At 48.7% G+C, this 22476-nt stretch overlaps 1 protein-coding gene across 1 annotated transcript in view; it reads right to left on the reverse strand.

The window, feature by feature from the left end:
* LOC146866931 (importin-9-like) overlaps positions 1-22476 on the reverse strand; it is a 264240-nt gene that overhangs the window by 67523 nt on the left and 174241 nt on the right. Inside the window, exon 6 of the mRNA XM_085614687.1 lies at positions 2425-2511. Coding sequence (XP_085470813.1) covers positions 2425-2511 — 87 coding nt within the window. The remainder of the gene's footprint in view (positions 1-2424; positions 2512-22476) is intronic.

Raw genomic sequence — 22476 nt, forward strand, 5'->3', positions numbered from 1 at the left:
TCATCCCTTGATTTTCGGTGTGGGATACCAGTGAGAACCAGAAATGTACAGACCCAAGACTTGAAGTAGTGAGGTGGTTGTCTGCAGATTCTAAAGCACCTTGTGGCTGGAGTCAGTATTAAGCAACCAGTCGCCTAGGTAAGAATAAATTAATAAGCCTTTGTGGCAATGCAACATTTGCTAACATGGCCATGCCTTTGCAGAACGCTTGAGCTGATAGCAGTTGTTCTTCCCTATTCTCAGTCAAAGAAACTTTCTGTGGTGTTTTCATACAAAGATATAACAGTAGGTGCCTTGTACATATACAGAACACATGTAGGCTCCATGTTGTAGATTCCGACTTTCTCAACACATTTGTTTCCAGAATTTGACAACATTCCCCTTTAAAGCTGGAAAAGACACCTTAGTTTTGTTGATGTTTTAGAGCGAACTCTAACATATTATTTTATGCAAGAGTGTACTTTCTGTACTTGCTAGTCCAGTGCAATTTGTCTCCAAACCCTTGATAGTATGTTAGGTGATGAAAAGTGGAATTAGATTTTGCATCTATTCTGCACAATATCAAGCACTTGTGTCTGTTATGATGTATTATATTCTCCTCTACCAATAACCAATGGTGGCACATTAAAGATTCGCAGTTTTGCTGAAGAAGTCTTTCATGAACCAAAGGCTGTTCAAAATTAATAAATAAATCAGGTTCGCCTTTTGGCTTGGCCACTGCAGACCTACGGACTTCGCCAAATGCTTTTTGCCAACGCTGTTCATCATCATCATCATCTTCATCACAATGTTGTATCTGAGTGCAATCGTCATCACAAGTGTATATTCGTCATGCCGTTACTGCAGCCCCAGAGTGATGTATAAGTGTGCAGGCACCACCACAAATGTACACTCGTACATAAGTTGTTTTGGTTTTTTTTGAGGTACTGCCGGAAATGTTTCCTCAGTACCGGCACACACTGTGGAGTAGCTGTGCACTTTAGAAATCTGATTAACAGTTTCAGCTGTGGTGCCAGACCTTTAGGTGTCAATGGGTTATTGCCTAATAAACTGCTTCTGTGCCTCTGAAGAAGGATTCAGCTTGTTTTATTTACAACAATCAGATACCCTCAACATGAGGAGATACAAAAGAAATTGCATTGATCAAGACACACAAGGCTAAAACACAAATGAAATGTCATTTTGGTGAACTGTTCATACGCTTAAGTCAACATGGGATTATGCGGAACCAAAGACACTCATGGACAAAGATACTTAAATCGAAGTAAGTGGAAGCAAAAGACTAGAATGGAGTCACGCAAATGTATTGTGAACTATAACAGGAGGCTGAAAAAGACTGCTGAGGAAGAATATGGGGGAGATACCACCTTACCACATAAAACATTCAGAACAACCTTCAAGGGAAAAGAAACTAAGTTACGGTGCAGCAATTTTTGACACTACTAAAGTTCAGCAACTAAAAAGAGATGTGAAACGCTCAACAATGAGAGCCTATTAGAAGTAATGAACTATAGTCAGCACTAAGGAGTATCCTTAAAAACTGGTTGATTACAGCCAATTATGTTTCAGAAGTTCCTATCGAGCAATGATACTTTTTTCCTTCCTTCATTAGGAAATCATTTAAATACTTCAACTACTTATATTACATGACAAAAGGCTATGCCCGCACAAAAGGCAGAAACGTATCCAACATGAAAGAGCGGGGTGTGAGGTTTTGGGGGAGGGGGCAGAACGAGCTTACAATGTTGATTCAAAACAGATACTTATTGAAAAGGTTTTGAATGACAAGCAATATGAATGGAACAAACATGGAGCATGATGAAATTAAGTACTGGAGAATTATTAAAAAGCAGTCTAAAAGCAATGGAACCTAGGAGGGAATCCAGGCAGTGCAAGAGGCGAAGCTCTGCAAGTCTATTTACAATGCATCGAGAGGGCAAGCTACAAAACCCCTGACCAATGTGCACCAAAGTTTCATTTGAGCATGCAGATCAGATCTGAGGACATGTAGTTTGGAAACCAAATTAAACCACACGTAGTTCAGAAACGGAATGAAAACTAAAACTCACTTCTTAACAACTAATGCTGCAGCCAGCTAATGACCTGCATATACCAATTACTAACATCAAAGTCAAAGTGTCAATGAAGTTCTTCCAGCTAGAACCATTTCATTGCATGGTTAGAAGCAGATAAGTAGTTATGTGTGTGGAAAAGGTACAGAAACAGCAGAGCAGTGTAGATTGTAGAGGTCTTGCGTGTATAAGGAACATTTCTGATCTTAGATGGTCATTACAGGAAGCTGTACCAACTATCCACATGCGGGTCATGAAAACACAAAGCGGGAAATGAAATAAAAAAACTATTTAAACTCGTATTGCTATTTGCTCTGGACAGGACACATGCAAAGAAATCAAGCTTTCCTACCTTTTCAAGCTCCTCCATGTTGCAAACCATGTGTGCACAGGTGGTGAAGATTTCCACTGCACGCGACCTTGTGCGTATCCCATACACCTGTCAGAAAAAAGCGACCAATAACTATAAAGTAATTGTTCAGCACCTTCCGAATGCACAGACACAGAAAATAAATTCATATATCATTGCATTTTATTTCAACAGCATTACAATCCTTCATAATGCAGTATTACCAAACTTCTAACCCCACAATGTTCATTTTCTGCAACTCACTATGTTCACCCTCCTGGCAACTTTTGTTTTTACAACACCTAAAAAGGTTAAAGTGCTGGCACTTCTTTATTTGGTGTTGTCACTACTGTTAAGAGTGTGTAGTTGGTATAACGGAGTCACATGAACAGGGCCACTGCCAACCCAGGTCTGGAAAGGTGTCATATACGAGTGCCTGTGTGTTGCGCGCTAACAAGAAAAAACATAACCATAACAACGTACCCACTCCCTCCATCCCCCTCCCTGCCTCCCTGCTAGACGGATTTAAAACTACCCGCCACCCCAACATTGCAGAGCGCTTCATACCCAATACCTGTAACAGTACTTGCGTTTCGGGGGTGAGAAGTCCGGGGAACGCTGTAGTCTAACCCCTCTTTGAAGATCATTATTCATTCGAATCCCGCCTTAGCCACACGGCTAGTCCTACAGCCGCGGACCCTGGCTTGCCCTTCCGTCTGATGAAGACGGTCACACTAACTGGATATCATCCGGCGGCGTGTTCATTACTTCTTTATTGGCAGCCCTTGAATAAGTCCTTGAAGGTCGGCGATGTCCATTTGTGCCCCGTCCCCTTTTTTCATTCTTCAGCCTCCGACCTTTGTGCGCTGTCGTCTTCCTGCTCTCGACTGTGATCCTTGGCGTCCCCCTCCACCCCTCGCTGTTGTTGGCGTCTCTCTGACCGCCTGGATCCGTCCACTCGTCGCCACCCCTCGTGGGCCTCTTCGGGAGCGTCAAAAAAACAAGTTTTGCCATCCGCCACTACTCGTAACTTTGCCGGAAATAGTATGGAGTAAGTAAATTCTTTTCGCCGAAGCTCCTTTTTAACCGCTTCAGTGCCCATGACGAGATGGTCTCGTCATGGAGCACGGTTGCGCTGTGCCCATGACGAGACTATCTCGTCATGAACCCCGCCCGCTAATGTAACGCCCGGCACAGGGCGGGGAAAGGGCGTGGCACTGAAGGGGTTAATCTCGAAGAAGCTCCTGCGACTTTTGGTAACCGCAGCTGTGTAGTCCGGGAAAAAGGATACCACAGAGTTTTGGATGCGAATCGGCGGGGCCACTCTTGCTGTTGGCAGTATTGCATCCCGGTCACGGAAATTAAAAAATTCGGGTCAGGACGGGTCTGGGAGGTGCTCTAGACTTAAGCTTACCGCCTGGCACCCTGTACGCCCTTTCTACTGAGAAAAAGGTGGAGAGCCCCCTTGGTTGGGGTCTTGTCTTTATAAGTTCCTAAACATAAAGGTCCATGGCCGGGCCCCCTTCACTCTCGGGAATGCCTGTGAGTCGGACGTTATTGCGGCGAGAGCGCCCCTCCTGGTCACCCAGCTTCGCCGCCATTATTTTGTTTTCAGGCTCCAGGTGGCTAACTTTTTTAAGCAATGTGGCTGTGTCCCCGGCCAGGGTTTTCGTTACTTGTTCCACCTCCGTGACCCTTGCGTTCATTTTCTGGAAGTCAGCCCGTAGGAAGGATACATCCGTAGAAATGGTGCCCACCGTTGACTGCACATTAGTGAGAGCGGCCATAATGTCATCCAGTGTCACTTTATTTGCTCCCTCTCCTTCCGGGGCTTTGTCCGGCATTTCTTTGCGGTCCGGCAGAGCCGGGAAGTCTTTTGCGTATGCATACTTGTCCAGATTGCCCTGGGCGGTTGTGGGTGGGCCCCTGCCCCGCCCCCTTCTTGTCTGGGGATCTTTGCGCCGGCCAGTAATCGCCGCCGACAGCCGCGGGATTGTCCCTCCACGCGCGGCCTGTCGGTTTTCCCGCCACGCAATTACCTGAAAGGTGTCGGGACAGAGCGCTATTATTGGTCGCACCGCCAAGAAACACGCGGTCCCGAGGGGGGGGGGCACTCCACCTGGCCAAGTGACCTCTGGCGTATAGACCGTCCGAGTGCAGGCATCAGTGACCATGCCCCGGAGAAACCTGTTCAGTAGGCCAGGTCTGCAATGGGCTCCGGGCGTTAATTCAGCCGGCTCTCCCCGGGGTCGGTGTCCCTCTTAGTAGTTGCGGCTTAATGCTGCCCCGGGTCGCCCTGCACGCCCCAGGGGTCGCTTCCAGAGATTATGGCTTCAATAATGGCCTCCACCACGAGGTCCTTGTTAGCTTGGGCTGTGTCCCCTGGAGATGAGCATTTACAGATGGGGCTCAGGAGTAGTGAAGGGCCGGGTCTCTGCTGCGTTCTCCAGGCCCTACTCTTCACCAAGTGGGTGCTCCCGCCTCCGTCCCGCACCTCGTTGCCCCCGTCAGCAGTCCTCGCCTGGAGCCGGGGCCCGACTCATCCCCCGATGGGCTCCGACTCACCGCAGGTCCCAGCAGCAGCAGGCAGCATGACCGTCCTCCTCCCCAAGCACCTCAGGGCAGGTCAAGCTGTAGGTCGAGCAGGAGCCAGCGCCACAGGTGTCCCTGACTGCGCCGCACAGCCCCCAGTACAGGCTGCCGGCTCTGATGGACGTGCTCACAAAGCCGGCAGTTGAGCGTCGCCCGCTGGGTCCGAGTCTAAGGCCAGTACCCGGCCTCAGACTCGTGTGCAGGCCGCACCGCCTCACCCGATCCCTCCAGCTTCACACGCCCGGAGGGCAGATCGATCGGTGCACCGCTGATTCCGGTCTTCTATGGTCGTCTTCAAGGTAGGATAATTGTACGGATTATGTGCCGGATTTTTAGGGGAATCTACTCCGGAGCGCGTCTAGGATGCGGCCATCTTAATGGGCAGCAAGCCATGCCCCCCATCAAAAAGTGCTGGCACTTCTGCATAGGAATTCAGACCCAGTGCTGCAAGTTTGGACTCTTTCACAAGTTTAAAGTCTACAGTGAATTCCTTAAAAATCTAACGACAATTCAGGCAGCGCTGTAGACTTTCCAACAAGGAACGCTGCTGTACTTTCTTATTCAGATACCGAATGAGCATTTGACCAAGTGCTTTGAGCTCGCCTGCCTCAATCAATTTCCTAGTTGTCCAGCAAAGTGGTTTGTGTGTGTAAAAATTCTCACAGTTTGTTCTAAATCACTCAATGTGAAATTTTCAACCAGTTCCCATTCTAGCAGGAATAAAGACACCAAGCAGTTTGGTTTGCCTTTAGGAGTATCCTTTTGATTTATCCTGTCTGACTGCACATTAAATACCCAACCTGCCCTGCTCGGTAAATGGGTATTTGAATAGCATAGCTGTTGTTGTGGACTTGTGGATGCAAGTCTCTCAGTTTGCCCTGAAACAAGTTCAGTTAGAGTACTCTGACTTCAAGGTGGGCTAGTAATGGATTTGACCTGACTGCTTCCAATACTATGGCTTCCTTTTAGGCCCCCTGCCACATTCTGACGAACCGGACAACTCAGCTGACTACTAACAATAGAATCAGGCTCTAATCTAAAAACAACATTAGAATATTGATACGTATGACAAACTCAGAATTAAAGGTGGGAGCTAATTGGTGAAAGGAAAAAATAACGGTAGAACTGAATCTATGAAAAATAAGTATGGCACTTCAAAAAGTGTATTATTTAATCGAATGTGAAAAACAATCATCCCAAGAACAAGGTAAAAACACTTTTGAAGCTTGCCTGTTCTACGCATATGCTGGTTTGCACACCGGACATTCAGCCTTTCCACGCTGTGGCTTACAATAAGACAGGGGCTCACAAAAATGCCAAAGTGGTACCCCCTGCTATGAAAGTCACCTCCTTACACAAGTTATTTTGCACAGGATACTCAGCCTTTGCCATCTAAACTCCATGACAGATGGCGGACACCGAGGACAGATGTGTCTTTCTGTTGGATCATCTTGATGATGAAGAGGTACTTTTAACTAATGTATACGCCACAAACACTAGTCAGGAAGAATTTTATGACACCCGATCAGTAGTAATAACCCAGTGTACTTGGTCCCACATGCTTCTGGGTGGAGGCTGTAATGGGGTGAAGGACTTTTACAGGGATAAATCTCAATCTCCACTGGCCATGGCAGCATCAATAAGGATAGCCAAGGCTTTGTCAACTTTGCGAAAATACTGGTCACCAACGGATGTCTGGGCAAAGGAACATACCAATCTTAAAGAGTATTCCTTCTTCTCCTCCATTTACGACGTCCATGTTAAACTTGATAAAATATATCGCAGATAGGACCTGCTTCCCTAGTTAGCTAGCACAGAATACTGGGTTAGGACATGCTGACCATAAACCACGGATTGTCCACTTTTTTTTTCTTTTTTTTTTTTCGGGGACATCCCCAATCCATGATCTGAATGTGAAGATTGCAACACAGAGCGGGGCGCTAGGTGGCGCTGGACCGACATGGCCGCACTTCTGTGAGGCTCCAGCCGGCCAGGCAAATAACAATCCGGCAAGTCCATCCTACAGGCCAGCAGCTGCAGTGATGACCACTTCGGCGTGTGTAGGAACCCCCTGAGCCCACCCTGTGCTAGTTTCGGGAGAAACAGCGGCCGGGAGGCAGAGAAATCGGCTCCTGCAGACCCGCGGCGACAGACCAGTGGATAGGGGCGGAGCGTCGTGGCGGATGCTGGCGTCACTACGGGCCGGGGATCCTCGGGGCCTGCTGGGCCGTTGACCGGGGGCAGTATGCCAAGTCTGCTGCGGTCCTGTGCGCACTGGTGAGCGGGACGACATTGCCGGACAGTCCGGTGCTGTGCTGAGCGGGGCGGTGCCTCGTGGACAGCGAGATCAACCTTCACAGGCTGCTGGGAGCGTGTCCGTGGTTCGAGTCGGTGCGGCCATTGAGTGTTGCGGTCGCGCTGGCTCCGCGTGGCTCTGTTGCGGCTGGAGGACTGCGGCCTGCGCTGTGTGGCCCCTCGGGTGGCCCCCTGTCTATCCGGATTGGACTGCGGCGGCGGACGGCGATCCCCCCCCCCTGCCTCTGCTGGTGCGGAGCCGTGTCTGCGCCGGATCCTGGAGAGGTGCCCCGAGCTGGACGCACTCGTGGTCGGTCTCCTTGCCGGGGTGAGGCACCACGACCCTGCCCGGAGGAGGCGCTTTCCTGCCCCTGCTTCTGAACTGACAGGTGTGTGGCTGACTGTGAGTGACTGGGGAGGCGCGGGAGAAGCTGCGACCCCTATCAGCTGTGGGTCAGAACAGATCACTCGGCGGCGATCCCCTGATGGGCTACAGCGACTGGTCCCGGAGGGCTGTCGTGGGAGAGTGACGCGGAGTGGAGTGTGTGCGATCTGAAGACTTGCCCGGGCCTCGGAGCTAATAACGTGCATCGCCCACCTCACTCCCTGTGGGTACTGGCCCCATTGACTGCTGCCGCTATGGGCAAGACGGACGCGAAACAAACTACGCTACACTTCAACCCCGCGAAGGGGGGGAAAAAACACGTGCCCAAAATGCTGAGGGGGCGGAGATGGGTCCCGGCGACGAGGAGGAACTGGACTGGAAATCCTTGCTTGTGGGTATGCAGCGGAGTTTGTCCTCCATTGATGCGAAGATCGACACTATGAATACCAGGCTGGACGCGGTGGTGCAGCGGTTGGACCAGCATGGTGAACGACTCAAAGAGGCGGAGGGTCGGATCTCGGCGCTGGAAGATGGGGCCGGGTCTAACGCAACTAAACTCTCGCAGATGGATCGCCTACTCAAAGTCATAGCGGAGAAAAACGAAGATTTGGAGGCGCGCTCCCGGAGGAATAACGTCCGCCTGGTAGGCCTGGCGGAATCCAGTGGCGGTGGCCGTATGGGAGAATTCATAGAGCGCCTACTGACGGATAAATTTGGACGCGACGCTTTTTCGCCTCAGCTGGTGGTGGAGCGGGCCCACAGATCCTTGGGTCCCCGACCGGTCCCGGGAGCTCCGCCGCGCCCGGTGATCATCAAGTTCCTTAACTATAGAGACCGGGACACTCTGCTGCGCCTGGCGCGTGAGCAGCAACCTATCCAGCACGAAAACACTACGCTCTCGTTCTACCCGGACTTCACTCAGCTGGTGCAGGAGGCCCGTTGCAAGTTTGTGGGAGTAAAGAAAAAGCTGCAACAACGGGACATCCCATATTCAATGCTTTACCCCGCTAAGCTCAAGGTCAACCACCGCGGCAAAGTCCACTTCTTCGCCAACCCGCAACAAGTGGAGGACTTCCTCAAGGACCGAGGGCCCTCCGCGTCTCCACGGCGCAGTCCCAGGGCGAGGTCTGGGTCCCGGTCCCCGACGTCGGCTCCGGACTGATGAGTATTACGTCATGATGCCATAATGTTCATTTTTGTCTTCTCTCCTCTGCGTCCCTCTCACTCCTCCCTTTCTCCCTCTTTGCTGCTCCCCCATGCCTCTCCCCTTTTCCACTTTGCTTACGCTTCTTTCTGGTTGTGGGAGTGGTCTGGTGGACTTCACGCGCTGGACTGTTGGACTACACGAGAGCGCTTTTCCAGCCCATTGACTTCCGTCTTACTCTGGGGAGGTTGGGGGGGAGCATGGAGATTGAGGGTCTCACTCATGTCGCCAACTGTTCTTCCGGAGGTGCTGGCATGGTTGTTGTGGCTGCTATTTGCCTTGGCACTCCCCCTTCCACCCCACTCTCGCTCCCTGCTCTCAGCGGCGGCGATATGGTGGGTGAAATATCGGGATAGGGGAGGGTAGGTCCAGCTCACTGGTGTTACCCAAAGAGGGAGTACCCCATGAGGTTGGCTTTGTTTGATGGGAGGGTCGTGGGGGGTATGGTTCCCGGCAGGATTGGGCTGTCGTGGTGGGAGGGGGAGGGGTGCGGGGGGGGGCGGGTTGTTGTGGGGATTGTTGGTTGGTAAGTTTTCCTCTGACGAGTTGGTTGAGTCGGATGGAACGGGTGAGGGGAGGGACCGTGAATACAGCATTACACTGATCTATTGGACCAATCACATATATACATTGGAGTTGATGGTTTGGCGCTGCGTGTGGTGGTGCCTGGTTGGGCTAGAGGCGGGAGGGCACCTGGGAGGTTGGACATGGCTGAGAGGTGATCCGCAAGTGGGCAATAGGCGCCAGTCTGTGTGATGGTGCAGGATGAGGATATTGCGCTGCGCGACCCGCATAGTAGAGTGAATGTCCTGGCCTGGAATATACGGGGGTTGGGTGACCCGCGTAAGCGCCGCCAAGTCCTGGGGTATCTCGATCGCCATCAAATACATATAACGCTGCTACAGGAAACACATACGGACCCACGTAGCACACCTTCATTTGCGTCCCGCTGGGCGTCTTATAGCCTATTCTCCTCGTACTCCACCTATTCAAGGGGAACTGACATCCTGGTCAAAAAGCACACCCCCTTTGTGCCCCTGGGGGGAAAAAATGATGCTGAGGGCCGTTTCTGTGTTGCGTGGGGTCGCATGGGCAACGCCACGATAACTATCGTGTCCTCCTATGGTCCTAACCTGGATGAGCCCGCACACTTTATCTCCCTATGGGAAGTTATATTGGGGGTAGGATCCACTCACTTGCTCTGGGGTGGAGATTTCAATGTTCCTTTGAATCCTTCTCTTGACCGCTACAGTGCAGATACCCCACACCATCCCCGCTCTCAGGCATATATCTCTGACCTGCTGACCCACCACTTACTGATAGACGCTTGGCGCTGGTTACACCCGGCTGCGCGTGAGGGCACGCACTGGTCGGCACCACATTCCACATGGGCTCGGCTGGACTACATACTGCTTTCTATGGGCTTGGGGTCCTCACTGCTTACAGCGCGACATTTGCCTCGTACCTTTTCAGACCACGCACCGGTACTGATCACTCTGGCCAGGACTTGGGTTGGTAGGCGCACCACTCCCGTGGCGCATGCAGCCTAACATCCTCCGGGATGAACTTTTCCAGCATGAAATGTCCCAGGAGATCATGGACTTCATAGACCGCAACAGAGGGTCGGTGGATAGCGTTGCAACGGTTTGGGAGGCCTTCAAGGTCACTATGCGAGGGGTGTGCATCTCGAAAGGATCAGGGGTACTGCGCTATCTTCGCGCTACTCTGACTTCTCTGGAGCGGGATCTGAGGGCGCTGGAGACTGCCACAGATTTCCTGGAGGACCCCGGAGCGCAGCTAGAATATCGCACGAAGCTCTCGGAGTACAAGCGCACTGTGGAGAGAGAAGTTCACTTTAGGGGGAAGCACTTCTTGGCGCGGGCATATGGGGAAGGGGAGTGACCCGGCAGGTTCCTTGCGGGGGTAATTCGCCCCCCACAGGGCTCTAATCACATACTAGAGGTCAGGGCCCCGGATGGTTCCATATGCCGAGATACGCCCTCTATACTCTCTTCCTTTGTCTCACACTATTCGGACCTGTACACCTCCAGACGGGAAACGCCGTTGGAAATGTCCGACTATCTCTCGGAGCTCACTCTCGGCTGGTTATCCAATGCCCAGCGGGAACTCTTAGCGGCCCCTATCGGCCTGGCTGAAATCAAGGAAGCCATAATGCAGACGTCATCGGGGAAGGCGCCGGGCCTAGACGGCTTCCCTATCGACTACTACAAAACCTTTATTGACCCGCTGGCGGCGGTTCTACGCGAGGTGTTCGAAGAGGCAAATGAGACTGGCTCGTTGCCACCCAGTATGTCGGAGACCCTTATAGTCTCGCTCCTTAAACCGGGGAAACCTCCGGATTCCTGCGACTCCTACCGACCCCTTTCTCTCCTCAACAGCGACGTGAAGATTCTGGCCAAGGTTCTAGCGAACCGGGTTAACCTCCTGATTGGAGACTTAATTCTGCCGGATCAGTCGGGGTTCGTCCCCGGCAGGTCCACCTCTCACAATCTTCGGACCCTGTTCTCGATCCTCAATAATGCTGATCCCTCTCTCGCGTTGGTGGCGGTGTTCTTGGACGCCACCAAAGCGTTCGACTCGGTCGAGTGGGACTATCTCCATTTGATTCTGCGTAACATGGGTATGCCCATAGCTTTCTCCAGATGGATCCAAATCCTTTATCACCGCCCCATGGCGAGGGTTCTTATTAACGGGCGTGTCTCTGAACCGTTCCTGGTCACTAGGGGCACTCGGCAGGGATGCCCGCTATCACCGCTCCTCTTCGCCTTGGCAATAGAACCCCTGGCGTCCCGGCTTCGGCAAAACTACCTGGCGGCTTCCTTGCGCTGTCAACAGAGGCAAATCTTGGTGTCGCTTTACGCGGATGACCTCACGTTGTACATCAAACACCCCCGAGAACACTTGAACCCCATACTCAGAGAGCTTGTTCGGTTCTCGTTGTACTCGGGAATACACATCAATTGGGGCAAATCTGCGATCTTTCCCCTAACGGAGGGTGTCGACAGATTCCCACTCGACTTCCCTTTGGAGTGGCGCGACACTGATGTGAAGTATCTGGGGGTGTGGATCTCCAGGGATCGACAGGAAGTGATGCGTATGAACTATGACAAGACTCTGGAGTATATACGCACAAGTATAGTTAGATGGCTGACCTTGCCGCTGACCATGGCTGGCCGTGTCTCACTTATCAAAATGGTTATACTCCCCAAACTACTCTATTTATTCCTCAATATACCGTTTCATCCGGGGGGCTATTTCTTCAGGGCTCTGAGGACTGAACTCATCCGGTTGGTGTGGGGGGGAAGGAGGCCGCGGCTCAAATGGTCTGTGCTTACGCGCCCGTACGTACAGGGGGGCCTCGATATCCCGGATTTTGAGCTCTACTACAACTGCGCCCAAGCACACTACGCGTATTATTGGTATCGCCCCACCCCTTACATGCCACAGATAGCTGTAGAGCACTGGTTGGCGGATCCGATCCCGCTGGAAGGCATGGCCCTCGCGGAGGTCCCCTCGTCTCGGGCCGATCGCAATCCTGTTCAGGCTACGGCGCATGCTTGGAGTGTTTTGGCGAGACTCATGGGCGCGCCGCTCCTTTATTACCCGCTGATGCCCTTGGTCTACCACCCGGCTCTTCCCCTTCTGGAGGAGGGTCTGTTCCAGCGAATCAAACTTAAAACTGGGGTAACGCGCTGGGGGGACTTGTTCCACGAGGGTAGGTTTTGCGACCTCCCGCTCCTATTCGGAGAGGCGGTCCCAACCCCCCTGGAGGTTTTTGCGTTTATTCGTCTTCACAGTGGCCTACAAAAAATACTGCCGGCATATCCTGCAGAGCCTGCAGTTTTGGAACCGTTCCATTACCTTCTCGACTCCACCTCCCCGTCGCACATGGTCTCCTCGCTTTATCGGCGCCTTTACACCCACGAACGGGGGGATATTCTGAGGTCTCGGGCCGGCTGGGAGACTGAGATCGGCACAATGCTCACGGATGCACAGTGGGAGTACTGTTGTCTGCAAACCGAAATGATCTCTTCGAGCAGTAGGTTCCGCATCATTCACTACAAATTCCTACACCGTCTCTATTGTACCCCAGTCCAGATGCATAGGTTTCAGCTTCGTGACAACGATCGGTGCGATAGGTGTCACTCCCCGGGGTCTGACTTTTTACACCTGGCCTGGACCTGCCCGAGTATAGACGACTATTGGAACCGAGTCTACGCTGCCCTAGGTGAAATGCTCGGGGGCCCGCTGCATCCATCCCCACTTCAGGCCCTGCTGGGATACACTCGGGATATACCCAAGGTGGTTCGTCGCTTTCTTACCTGTGCGCTGTTGCTAGCCAAGAGGCGTGTGGCATGTCGGTGGGGGCGGGGGAGAAGCCCTAAGTTTAAGGAGTGGCTGCGGGATATGCTTACCTGTCAGGAGAAAGTTCTGCTGTATGCTGATTTGCTGCCACCTGCGTCACGGCCCCCTGACATTTGGGCCCCTCTGACGAGCTACCTCTCTGCCCATGGGGACCAGGGGACTCATCCTAGTGTAGCTGAGGGATAGTGTCGGATGTTGGCTTGAGGCGTGGAGGGTGGATGGATGCCCTCCTCGTGTGGGATTCCGGCCTGAGGGGTCTTCAGGGCTCATATATATCTCTTTGGAGGAAGATACTGCCACTATCCAATGACTGTCTCCAATGTGATGTAATCTGTGAAAATGTGATATTGATGTATCTCCTACTGCGAATAAGTGTAATGCTTGTTGGTTCCTTTCTTGTTGCATGAAAAATCTAAAATAAAGAGTTAAAATGAAAAGGAAAAAAAAAAAAAAGAGTGCAACACAGAGCACTGGAGGACCCTTCCTTTGGGGGAAGAAGTTGACAGAGTTTAATGCCAACAAGAGAACCGCATCAGAAGTCACAACAACTTGGTGGCTTTTAAGGCAGTGTTAAGCAGCTCATGAATAGCAGCAACACACAGCATTAGAGCAAAACTCACAGGAAGGTGAGCCAGCATAGAAACCCAAATTGGCCCCCTCAGATCAGATAATTCTAAAAACTTAAAGTGATAAGGAGAAACATGAGCAATATGAGGAGCAACACACCAGTGGCGTAACAAAACCTGAGGGGGGCCCCCCCTCGGACTCAGCCAAGAGGTCTCAGGCCAGGGTATGTGCTGATGGGGCCCCCTGGAACTGGGCTCCCCCTACACCGCGGGGGGTCTATGATACACCATGCATATGTAATCTCTTAGCTGGTAGGAGCTGGTTGAATCTTACCCTGGCTTATCTACCAAGACCAAAGAGGTTGGCCCAATAAGCAAATAATAGATGTAGTGAGACAACCCTGATACAACAGGTTATTACTTAGGTTGTTTTTCTATTATTCTACTGAGCTATACTCTGTACAACAGAGGCAACTGGATTTCTACTACTGGATTGCACTACTACAGAGACTGAACCCAGATCACAATGTAAGAGCATGGGCGTTACTTAGTCAGTGATCTTCAGTGGGTATAAATCTTACATTTCCTAACTAAGAAAGAATGGAGGTGGAGGGGTGAGAGAACCAAGAGGAAGAGGGTCAGTACTGATTTGCATAAGGTGTGCCTCCGTCCACAGTGGCACATTGGGCAACAAGCAGGGAGTTCGAATGCTACCCCAAGGGATTGCTACTGGTTAGACTACTTGCAAGCATTCATCCCATCAGCTTTTAGGTGTTTGATTGGCAGTAGTATGCCTGGAAACCTGAGATTGTCACAGCTTTCCAAGTCATATACTACCAATGTTTGTGAATTCCCAAAAATAGTACATGTGTACCCATTCAAGGAGTACTTCTATGGGTGCACATTTACTAATTTATTTTGTTAAACTTATCACTTTATGGGCCTGATTCACAAATATAAAATTGTTTACACTTTTGAGTAAGTTTAATATTTTTTAGCTATTCCCTATTTATACCAAAAGTGTTTCCACCAAATTGAAGGGTCTGAGGGCTATTCACAAGCAGCATTTTGTGATACTTCTGAAGTACTACTGCAAAAAACACAGCAGTACTTTAGAAGTGCAGTTTGTGAATAACATTTTATAGTAAGTATGTTTGTATTAATTGATTTAGACCTTTAACAAGGCCAACAATTAAAGTTGAATACAGAGAACACACAAAAAATGAGACTTAATAATAAATACAGTTTGTCTAAAACATTGATAATAAATACTTAAAAAAGGTATTCAGATTGTAACAAACAAATTCATTAGGAGGAGAATTAATTATAACGATCACATTGTTAACAGTAAATACCTTGTGTCTAAAGTTAATGAGGTTTAAAAAACGATGCCAGACTTCTACTATCAATGTATTTGGACAGATGTATAGCACATGGGATAGGTCTTGTTCCCCTCCACTACAGAGCTTACATAGTCTTGTTTAAGCACGTGTTTTATCCCAGTGCTTAGTATGAGAGTCTAAAGGCAAGATTCTAAAGTATAGCCTGATAATACAGCATTGAACCCTGTGATCCAGTGTAAATCTCAGATACTGCTGGTAGGTCTTATACTCAAGAGACACTAAATAGGATCTATAGTGGGATAGTTGAGAACAGTGAGCAGAATCTAGGACAAAGCTAAGATATGGTGTCATATTTTATTTTTAATAATAGTTTTAGATGGTCCAGCGTCCAAGACTGTAAGAGGGGTATTTTGCATTCAAAGTGAGATAAAGCTACTATAAGATTTTTGTTAAAAGTAAAATTGCTCTATCCAACCTCAAAGGTTGCGAGCTTTAGTATAGTTTGCAAGGTATCTTTACCTGCGTGTATCATATTATATGCCCATCTGATTGTGTTGGGCAAGGCGATTGTATAGGCACTAATCAGGGACAGTTTTAGTTGGAAGTGCTTGGACCAGGGTAGTCTGACTAGTATTCGTTATTTTCCGTAGTAGTTTCCCTTCGCACTTATGCATGAAATGCCATTTATCTATTGGGACGTATTCGAATGCATATGTCGAATTTTGGCTCGATACATTTCCAAGAGTGGGTAGAAGTGCCTCTTTCCTGAGAAAGAGTAAAAACTCTTTAGTGCACTTGAATGGGCTGTAGCCTTCAATTCTAAGTGCCGAAGATGAGAATTATTTTCAAGCGTCTGTGTGAACATTCTCCCTAAAAACTCTTTTTGCTTTCCTCTCCCAATTTCCAGTTAAAGTGGGTATGATGTTTCCTTCCCCTAAATGGCAAACACTTTTGTATTTGAGATATTTACTTTCAGTAAATATTCTTCAGTATAGCTAAAAAGGGCGTCTAAGTTGTGTTGCAGGCCAATCAGTGTTCGGCCAAATAGGACCACATCGTCTGCCTACATTAAGGTCTGGATTTTGTGAACAGCTATTGGGGGGCAGTGGGGCAGAAGGAGTACTTTATTCCTACTAAATACTCAGGTAAATCATTCACAAATATGGATAACAGTATAGGGGCTAGCAGACAGCCCTGCTTAAGGCCGATCAAAGTGAGTATCTTGCGAGTTAGACCATTTTCACTCCCCATCTGGACTCTACACCACGTTGCTGTTTGCAATGCCTCGATTAGCCTTAATAAGCTGTCAGGGATCCCCATTTTCTCCAATTTCCTCCATAGGGTGGGTTTGTCGAACCTATTAAAAGCTGTTGAGAAATCTACAAATTAGCTATAGACTATCTGGGATTTCATTGTTCAATTAATGTTTGTAAAAGTCCGATGTTATCAATAACTGAGTGCTTAGGATGAATGCCTGCCTGGACTATCGGAATCACACCCTTGGAAAAGGCACAGTCTTTCAGGTGGTCCAGGATACTTGCAGCGAAGATTTTCCCAGTTGAGTCCGGTAGAGCAATTTGTCTGTAGTAACTGGGAGAAAGGCATGAGCCCTTCTTTAAGAGTGGAATAAAAATGCTCCTAGTCCATGATTTTGGAATTCGACCAGTTTCATAGCTGTGACTGAACAGTGGTGTCAAGAACTTGCACCATCCTTCAGGATTATTTTTAAGGATTGTAACAGGAATCTTATCAGATCCCATCGCAACAGAGGCTTTCGCCCTCCTGATATACGATTTAATTTGTTCATCAGTCGGGGCACTTATCAGACAATCTGTTTCGTGAATACGCTTGCTATTAGAAAGGTCACTTTGACAAAGGTTGACCAGATTTGTTTTTTTAGCACTCCAGTAGATACCGTTCCCATTCATTTTGGGAGACCAGAGATGCTGTTTGGGATTTTTGGGCTCCGGTTGCTTTCGTTATTAGGCGCCAGAACTGCTGGTTATTTTTTTGAGAAACTGCCATCTTCAAGTCAGCCCAGTTTTTAGCCATAATTTCTCTTTTTCTGGTCAGTTTTTAACTTTCTTTCTGTAAGATGGAGATTTCTTTTTTTCCTAGGGGCTGGGAAACCGAAGAATTGCAGTCAAATTAATCTATTTATAACATTCACCCATTGGTTTCTTGGCGCTGAACAACAGATGTTTATTGTTATCCAACTTAATGGTACTCATTTTATCGACCTCAGACGGAAGAAAGGCTGAGTGGACCCGCCGGGATTTGAACCTGTGACCATGAGGTCGAACACAGGCCCCTGCAGTGGATGCATTAGTCCACTGAGCCACCAGACCCGGCTGGTAAGTTATGTGTCTTGACATACCATCTATAGGGTTATTCATATTTGACGGTTTTGATTTATTAATTATCGGGGCAACCAGTTTCTGGATTGCTTTAACATCTGCCGTAAGGATCTGTTCAAAATTTAGGACTGGATTGATTTTCATATTAGATTGGAACAGCTGCGGAGCGATGCTCATAGTATTCAGTTTATTCAAGCTGCGAGTGTTCTATACGAGTCTGCCCAGTTTGTGGGCTATTAAAGAATCTCCATTCATTTGTGATAAGGACCAAGAGGAGGGAGATAGAAGCTTTAGTTAGATTTTTTATTTCATTATTGCAGGATCACGGCTTTGTGTAAAATGAGTACTGTGATTTCTGAAATAAGTTGTGACTACTAATACGTAATCTAATATTGATAAACCGGGGACTGCCATTCTTCTATGATGCTGAAATATTGCCTTCTGTTCTGCAGTTCAAGATTATTCCGTTAACTGACTCTGAAGTCAGTTTCCCTTGCATATTGCCTTCTATGGACCCTGGAAAAATAGGATTTGGTAGGGAACAGAGCTCAAAGTCTTTCCTTCTGGATGCTGTTATCATGGTGTTGGGAATTTTCGCATTAAATTCCCAAAAAAGAAGGAATGACGGATTGATTCCAGAGTGTGTGAATGATTCTACTAGCTCAAAGATATTTACCAATAATGCGCTAAATTGCAAGCCAGGAGGAGCATAAACATTAAACAGAAATCACGTATCTGCAGAGGTCGAACTTTCCTTAGGGATTTTTAACTTAATGCACTGGAAATTTTTGCTGGGTAAGTGGATTATTTCAAAGTCCCACTTAATTTCTCTGATATTAGAAGAGCTAAATCTCTCTTTGCATGACCGCATCTCAAGCTTTCTAATGTTATTTCAAAGACAAAGTAGTATTTTTTATCAAACTTATTAGAGGCCCAAGTCTCTTGAAGGCAGGCAATTGCTGGGGAAGTATCTAAGATTAGATAATTTAGAAAATTCGAACCTTGCCATATTCCAGGAAACTATGTCTATAATTTTGCTAAAAATGTATTTTAGATCCTCTTCCCTGCCTGTTGGCATTTAAAGAGCTTGTAATCCATGTCCAAGAGTTACTTTTTAGTGAATTCCTGTGGTTAGAATTAATATGGTTCCAGATCTTCCTGTCTCCATCTTCAAGTTAGATGGTTAGGATATCTGCTTGTACAGAACATGAATGCACTTTCTGATAATTATTTTGTAGTTGATGCAGTAGGGCTGTGAATTTCGAGAAAGAGTAAACTGCGGGGCAGCGAAGCATGTTCCGAGGTAGAGTGGGTTGGTTGAAATTGACTACTGTTACGATGCCGCTTCACTCCTTGAGATAAAAAAAACGGGAATGCAGACGTGCGGCCGGGAACGGGAGTTGTGTGCGCGCGCGCGAAAGTGGAACTCGAAAGTGAAACTGATCGCGGTCCAGATGGCGCCTCGGACGGTGAAAGCTGGCGGGTGTGCACATGCACGCTAGCGTGCACACAAGCTTGAGGCCACCAAAAGCATGGGGTAGCACTTTGAAAACACCGCTTACTAAATGTCTCGCAGAGCAGCGCATGCGCTGGCTCAGGCGGTACCTAAAAACAGGGCATTTCCTAGAGTCTTCTGTTCAGAAACATGGATACAAAATCTAAGATTTGGAGTTGAAGTACAGATGAACAAGTTACTTACCTTCGGTACCTCCTTATCTGACAGAGTATCTAGCATCAGATTTCTTACCTTAGAATTATACCCAGGCGTCATCCAGATACGGACATTTTAGAGCAGTACCTTTGCGCACGGATAGGTGGCATCTTCCGGCTCTGCGCCGTCCGCACCAGGAGTGACAGACATACGCTATACCTGTGTAAGCCCCACCTTGGGGCACTGATGTCAGTTCATTTTTGCAACTTTCCACACTACGAGCGTGGAGCTGGCGATGAAGAGTGACCATTGGTGGGAGTTTCTAGCGTCCATAGTAAGGGGAAATATTATCCTTTAATCGGAGCGTGGAGGATGCAAGTGTTGGTAAGGAATCTGTGGCTAGACAAAGTCTATCAGATAAGGCATTACAGAAGATAAGTAACTTCTTCATCTAATAAAGGCTTCTAGCAGCAGTTTCCTTACTTTAGAGTAGATACCCTACCAATGCCTCAAAGGAGGTGGGTCTGCCATCCCAACTTAGACCAGAAAGTCCGGCAGGACCGAACAGGCAAAATGTCCATCCCGACAGACCTAACTGTCCAGGCAGTAGTGCTTAGTGAATCTGTGCATTGAAGCCCACGTTGCAGCTTGACTGATATCCAGGACTGAAACTCCACAAGCTAACGCAGTGTTCGCAGCTGTGGCTCTGGTAGAATGAGTGAGCGATTGGCCAATGCACAGAAGATCTTTATGCAGAGCACTATCTGCACAACCTTCCCTTTGCTGGCCTCAATGTACACTACGAGGAGTTAGTTGTCCATCCAGAATTCTTTTATGAGGTCAAGGTAGAACAACAACGCTCTTTTTGGATCCAGATGGTGGAATCTCTCCTCTTCCTTATAAGGATGAGTCAGGGTAAAAAGGTAGGTAGGGTGATGGTCTGGCTTATGCGAAAAGCAGTGACTACTTTCCGAAGGAAGGAGGCACATGTCTGGAGAACCAGTTAGAAAGTACTATATTGAGGGTGCACCGTGAGAGCCTGTAACTCGTTGACCCTCCTGGCGATGTAATGGCCACCGGTAAAGAGGTCTTGATGGTGAATAACCAAAGAGGGCAGTTGTGCAACGGCTCAAAGGGTGCGCACATCACAAAAGTGGGGACCAAGTTCAAATCCCATTTGGGCATGACGAATGGACTTGGAGGACATTTTTGCGAAATCTTGACACAAAGGGTGACAAAGAAGGTTGGTTCTGGAACCGCACAAATGCATAAATGGCTGAAAGATAGCCCTTAACTTTGCTTAGAGCAGAGCCCTGCTGGGTCAAAGAAAACAAATAACACCTGAGAAAGAGGATCAAATTGGGGATTAATGCTTTTCGATACACATCATGCTTCAAATTTGTCCCAATGGCAGACCTATATCATTTTGGTGGAGGGACACTGGCTACCAGAATAACATTACAGACTTCAGGAGGAAGGTCAAAGGTGGTCAACTATCACTGCTCAATGTCCATGCATGAAGGCAGTGGGCGTGCAGGTTAAGGTACAGAATCCTTCCCTGTTGCTGAGACAGAAGATGCTCCAGAAGAGGCAGCTTGACCGGATAACCAATGCTCATGCCTAACAGCTCAGGATACCAGACTCTCTGTGCACAATCCAGAGCCACAAGAATAACTTGAGCTTGGTCGTTCCTCATCACCTTGTGAACTCTAAGCAGGAGGGGTACTGGAAGGAAGACATACAGGAGCAGGAGTTCAATAAAAAAGAATCTTTGAGCGAGAGAAGACTTAGAAACTTGACTGTGACAAAGAATACAACCCACTCCTCCCTGCTTGTTGCGGCACGATATGGCGATGGGTTTGAAAACACCTGTACAAACCTTCCCTTGATGGAGGGTAGAAAGGCCTTAAATGCCAAGTGAATCCTCTAAAGCTCTAACAAGTTTATGTGGAGTCCGTACTCTATCGACACCAGAGTCCTCTCATCTCCACTTGCCCAGATGGCTGCCCCATTCCAGAAGTGACACATCTGTCACTACAGTCAATTCTGGCTGGGGAAGGGAGAGGGGTCTGCCACTGACACAATCACGGTTCGTCAGCCACCACTGCAGGTCTTTTGCCCTCCGAAATCTGGACCACATTGGAGAGATTGCCCAGATGCTGCACCCACTGGAACTTCAAGTCTCACCGCAAAGCCCACATATCGCAGCGGACATGCATTACTAGCAGGATGCAGGAGGCGTGAGGCCCAGCAGCCTTACAGTCTGTCTCACACAAAACCAAGACATTCAGCGTCCTCTTCCATACAGACGCCCCAGGTGCCCAACAAGGACGCCATCCCAATCATCCTTGACTCCGACAGGGAGCAGGACCGGCGTGTTCTAGAACCATGACTTTCGGGTTGGAGCCAGGGCCTTTCGTCTTTGACAGGCCCAGAAAAGGGGACGAATGGGAGGGGTGTGGTGATCCTGATTAATATCGCCACCCACTGGATGATTCTGAGGACACCTGGTTTGAAGATCTGGTGCGAATCAGTGGGTTAGACACCCGACATCAGCTTGGTCTCCACTCCCACTTTCCAGATGAGAGGACTGCTCATTACCCTGCCACACCTGGGTGAGTGCCTATCTGCATTGGGTCTTAAAAACGTTTTGGCTTCCTGACTTACACCAGGACCAATCCACTTGTATCCGACCAGGACTCTATCTATCTGTTTCCATGGACTATCATTGGTGTCTTGTGGTCTTTAGCATTGTTTTCACTTAACCCTTTAAAAACTCATAAAATTCATATCTCCCATTTCCCTTATTGCATTTTTACTGTTTTGGTCTTATTTTACTCATACCTTTATCTTTAAGTGTGACTTTCTACTGTGCTTGCTCTGCTTAAATACTTTACACATTGCCTCTGTTGTTTTAACAATACTATATTATAGGGTAGATAGGGTTGTAACTCAGACCCATCAGTAGGACATCATGTCATACTTTGTTAACTATAACTTCACATATGATGGGGCGTGGTCTGCAGCCCAAGATGGTGTTCACATAAGCGACGAGCTCCGGGCCGGGGCAATCTATCCATTACTTTATCCGGCGATCCCCATCTTGTCCAGCGGTGAACTGGGAGCGGCTGGCATGCTGAGTCGGCGGAGCAGCCTGGTCGGAGTTTTCCGGCGGTTCGGTTCCCCGGAGGACGGCCCCTCTGCCTGTGACTTCTTCTGGCCCTCCCGGGGCCTACTGGGAGCCGGGAAGCGGCAGACTTTCATGAGGCCAGGCGG

The sequence above is a fragment of the Triturus cristatus genome, chromosome 1_2 (genome assembly GCF_964204655.1).
Source record: "Triturus cristatus chromosome 1_2, aTriCri1.1, whole genome shotgun sequence".
Classification (NCBI taxonomy): Eukaryota; Metazoa; Chordata; class Amphibia; order Caudata; family Salamandridae; genus Triturus; species Triturus cristatus.